This window comes from Oncorhynchus keta, chromosome 35, assembly GCF_023373465.1.
Source record: "Oncorhynchus keta strain PuntledgeMale-10-30-2019 chromosome 35, Oket_V2, whole genome shotgun sequence".
In the NCBI taxonomy this organism is placed as follows: domain Eukaryota; kingdom Metazoa; phylum Chordata; class Actinopteri; order Salmoniformes; family Salmonidae; genus Oncorhynchus; species Oncorhynchus keta.
This window is the reverse complement of record NC_068455.1, coordinates 9,632,929-9,636,507: the sequence shown is the minus strand read 5'-3', so window position 1 is coordinate 9,636,507 and position 3,579 is coordinate 9,632,929. Positions and strand designations below refer to the sequence as shown.

At 42.9% G+C, this 3,579-nt stretch overlaps 1 protein-coding gene across 1 annotated transcript; it reads right to left on the bottom strand.

Annotated features, from left to right (window-relative positions):
- Positions 1 to 208: 208 nt before the first annotated feature.
- Positions 209 to 1,434, bottom strand: LOC127915629 (uncharacterized). Its single transcript, XM_052495851.1, has 2 exons — positions 1,267 to 1,434; positions 209 to 1,122 (listed from the first exon to the last, which is right to left on the bottom strand). Exons 1-2 carry the CDS (start codon positions 1,432 to 1,434, stop codon positions 550 to 552), a joined length of 741 nt encoding a protein of 246 aa, XP_052351811.1. The 3' UTR covers positions 209 to 549.
- Between the last annotated feature and the right edge of the window lie 2,145 nt (positions 1,435 to 3,579).

Sequence of the window (3,579 nt, the reverse complement as noted above, 5' to 3'; positions counted from 1 at the left end):
TGTGTGTGTGTGTGTGTGTGTGTGTGTGTGTGTGTGTGTGTTTTACATCAATAGAAAACTGTTGAGTTTAATTCCTGCTGAGTTTACAGAGCCTCTCTATGTCTTCATAGTTAAATAAAGTGGGCTGAATAATTCTGAATGACACCAGGGCAGGCAGGAAACACACTGGGACACACTCAGTACAGGAAAGTGTTGTCAACTCCTTGCTCATTGTATATTTATTCAACACTGCAGGAGGTAAAGCCCAGGTACGACCTGAAGCCCCCAGGAATACCTGCTGGTGTTGGTTTAGTGTTGTAGAGATACATCTTCCTGGTTGAGTGTTGTAGAGATGCATCTTCCTGGTTGAGTGTTGTAGAGATGCATCTTCCTGGTTGAGTGTTGTAGAGATGCATCTTCCTGGTTTAGTGTTGTAGAGATGCATCTTCCTGGTTGAGTGTTGTAGAGATGCATCTTCCTGGTTTAGTGTTGTAGAGATACATCTCCCTGGTTTAGTGTTGTAGAGATACATCTCCCTGGTTTAGTGTTGTAGAGATGCATTTTCCTGGTTTAGTGTTGTAGAGATACAGCTTCCTCGTGACCCTGTTCCCTAAATGAGACTCTGATCTTAATGTGAACCTTTTCTGCAGATGAGACACAGATTTTAACCAGAGCCTGTTCCCCAGATGAGACACAGATCTTAATGTGAACCTGTTCCCCAGATGAGACACAGATCTTAATGTGAACCTGTTCCCCAGATGAGACACAGATCTTAATGTGAACCTGTTCCCCAGATGAGACACAGATCTTAATGTGAACCTGTTCCCCAGATGAGACACAGATCTTAATGTGAACCTGTTCCCCAGATGAGACACAGATCTTAATGTGAACCTGTTCCCCAGATGAGACACAGATCCTAATGTGAACCTGTTCCCCAGATGAGACACAGATCTTAATGTGAACCTGTTCCCCAGATGAGACACAGATCTTAATGTGAACCTGTTCCCCAGATGAGACACAGATCTTAATGTGAACCTGTTCCCCAGATGAGACACAGATCTTAATGTGAACCTGTTCCCCAGATGAGACACAGATCTTAATGTGAACCTGTTCCCCAGATGAGACACAGATCTTAATGTGAACCTGTTCCCCAGATGACACACAGATCTTAATGTGAACCTGTTCCCCAGATGAGACACAGATCTTAATGTGAACCTGTTCCCCAGATGAGACACAGATCTTATTGTGAACCTGTTCCCCAGATGAGACACAGATCTTATTGTGAACCTGTTCCCCAGATGAGACACAGATCTTAATGTGAACCTGTTCCCCAGATGACACACAGATCTTAATGTTGTAATGATGCTGAGTGCAGCCATATTCCCCACATAGTACCTGTTTAATGGTCCCTCGCCAGTGGGAGGCTCTATGTAAAACAGGTAAAGATCTCGTCATTCCACTCTGAGTGTTTGCAGACTAGTTTGCAGACGACACAACAGTAGTAGTTTTGATCACCAACAACGACGAGACAGCATATAGGGAGGAGGTGAGGACAAATAAAAATAAAAAACAGAAATACCTTATTTACATAAGTATAGGCAGGGTAGCCTAGTGGTTAGAGTGTTGGACTCATAACCGGAAGGTTGCAAGTTCAAACCCCTGAGCTGACAAGGTACAAATCTGTTGTTCTGCCCCTGAACAGGCAGTTAACCCACTGTTCCTAGGCCGTCATTGTAAATATAAATTTGTTCTTAACTGACTTGCCTAGTTAAATAAAAAATTCAGACCCTTTGCTATGAGACTTGTAGAAACATCTCAAGGGTGATCAATGGAAAAAGGATGTAACTGAACTCAATTTCAGCTTGATTGGATTCTATGGACCTGTGGTAAATTAAATTGATGGACATGATTTGGAAGGGCACACACCTGTCTATAAGGTCCCACAGTTGACAGTGCATATCAGAGCAAAAAACAAGCCATGAGGTCGAAGGAATTGTCCGTAGAGCTCAGAGACAGGATTGTGTCGAGGCACAGATCTGGGGAAGGGTACCTAAACATTTCTTTAGCATTGAAGATCCGTAAGAACACAGTGGCTTCCATCATTCTTAACCTTTCTGGCGCAGGTGTTCTGCTAGCGACCCACCTCGACAACATCCGGTGAAATTGCAGAGCACTAAATTCAAAACACAGAAATAGTCTTAATAAACATTCATAAAAATACAAGTGTTATACATCGGCTTAAAGATGAACTTCTTGTTAATCCAGCCGCTTTGTCAGATTTCAAAAAGGCTTTACGGCGAAAGCATACCATGCGATTATCTGGGGACAGAGCCCCACATTCAAAAGCATACAAACATTTTCCGACCAAGTAGATGAGTCACGAATGTCAGAAATAGCTTTAATCACTTACATTTGAAGATCTTCATCTGGTTGCAGTCACAAGAGTCCCAGCGACACAATAAATGTTGGTTTTGTTCGATAAAGTCCCTCTTTATTTCCCAAAATCTCAGTTTTGTTGATGCGTTTTGTTCAGTAATCCACTGGCTCAAAGGCGGTCAAAACAAGCAGACGAATACATCCTAATATTACCGGTAAAGTTCGTTGAAACGTGTCAAAGGATGTTTATACTTAATTCTCAGGTTGTCAAATGTCTAAATAATCGATAATATTTCAAACGGACAATAACGTATTCAATAGAAAGGAAAGGGCGCTCGGTTCATTGCCCACAAACCAGCACTGCATGATTCTACAGTCATTTTTCAGAAAACAAGCCTGAAACAATGTCTAAAGACTGTAGACATCCAGTGGAAGCCATAGGAACTGCAATCTGGGTCCTAACCCATTAGATACTCTATAGGCATTCAATTGAAAACTACCCACATCAAAACAATCCCACTTCCTGGATGGATTTTCCTCAGGTTTTTGCCTGCTATATAAGTTCTGTTATACCCACAGACATTATGTCTACAGTTTTGGGAACTTTAGAGTGTTTTCTATCCAAATCCACCAATCATATGCATATCCTAGCTTCTGGGCCTGAGTAATAGGCAGTTTACTGTGGGTACACTTCTCATCCAGATGTCGAAATACTGCCCCCAAGCCATAAGAAGTTTTAAACGGAAGAAGTTTGGAACCACCAAAAGGGCCTTGGTCAGGGAGGTGACCAAGAACCCAGTGGTCACTCTAACAGAGCTCCAGAGTTCCTCTGTGGAGATGGGGGAACCTTCCAGAAGGACAACCATATCTGCAGCACATATCTGCAGCACCACCAATCAGGCCTTTATGGTAAAGTGGCCAGACGGAAGCCACTCCTCAATAAAAGGCACATGGCAGCCTGCTTGGAGTTTGCCAAAAGGCACCTAAAGGACTATCAGATCATGAGAAATAATATTCTCTGGTCTGATGAAACCAAGAGTGAACTCTTTGGCCTGAATGCCAAGCGTCACATCTGGCGGAAATCATCCCTACGGTGAAGCATGGTGGTGGCAGCAACATTCTGTGGGGATGTTTTTCAGAGGCAGGGACTGGGAGATTAGTCAGGATTGAGGGAAAGATGAACAGAGCAAAGTACATAGAGATGCTTGATGAAAACCTACTCCA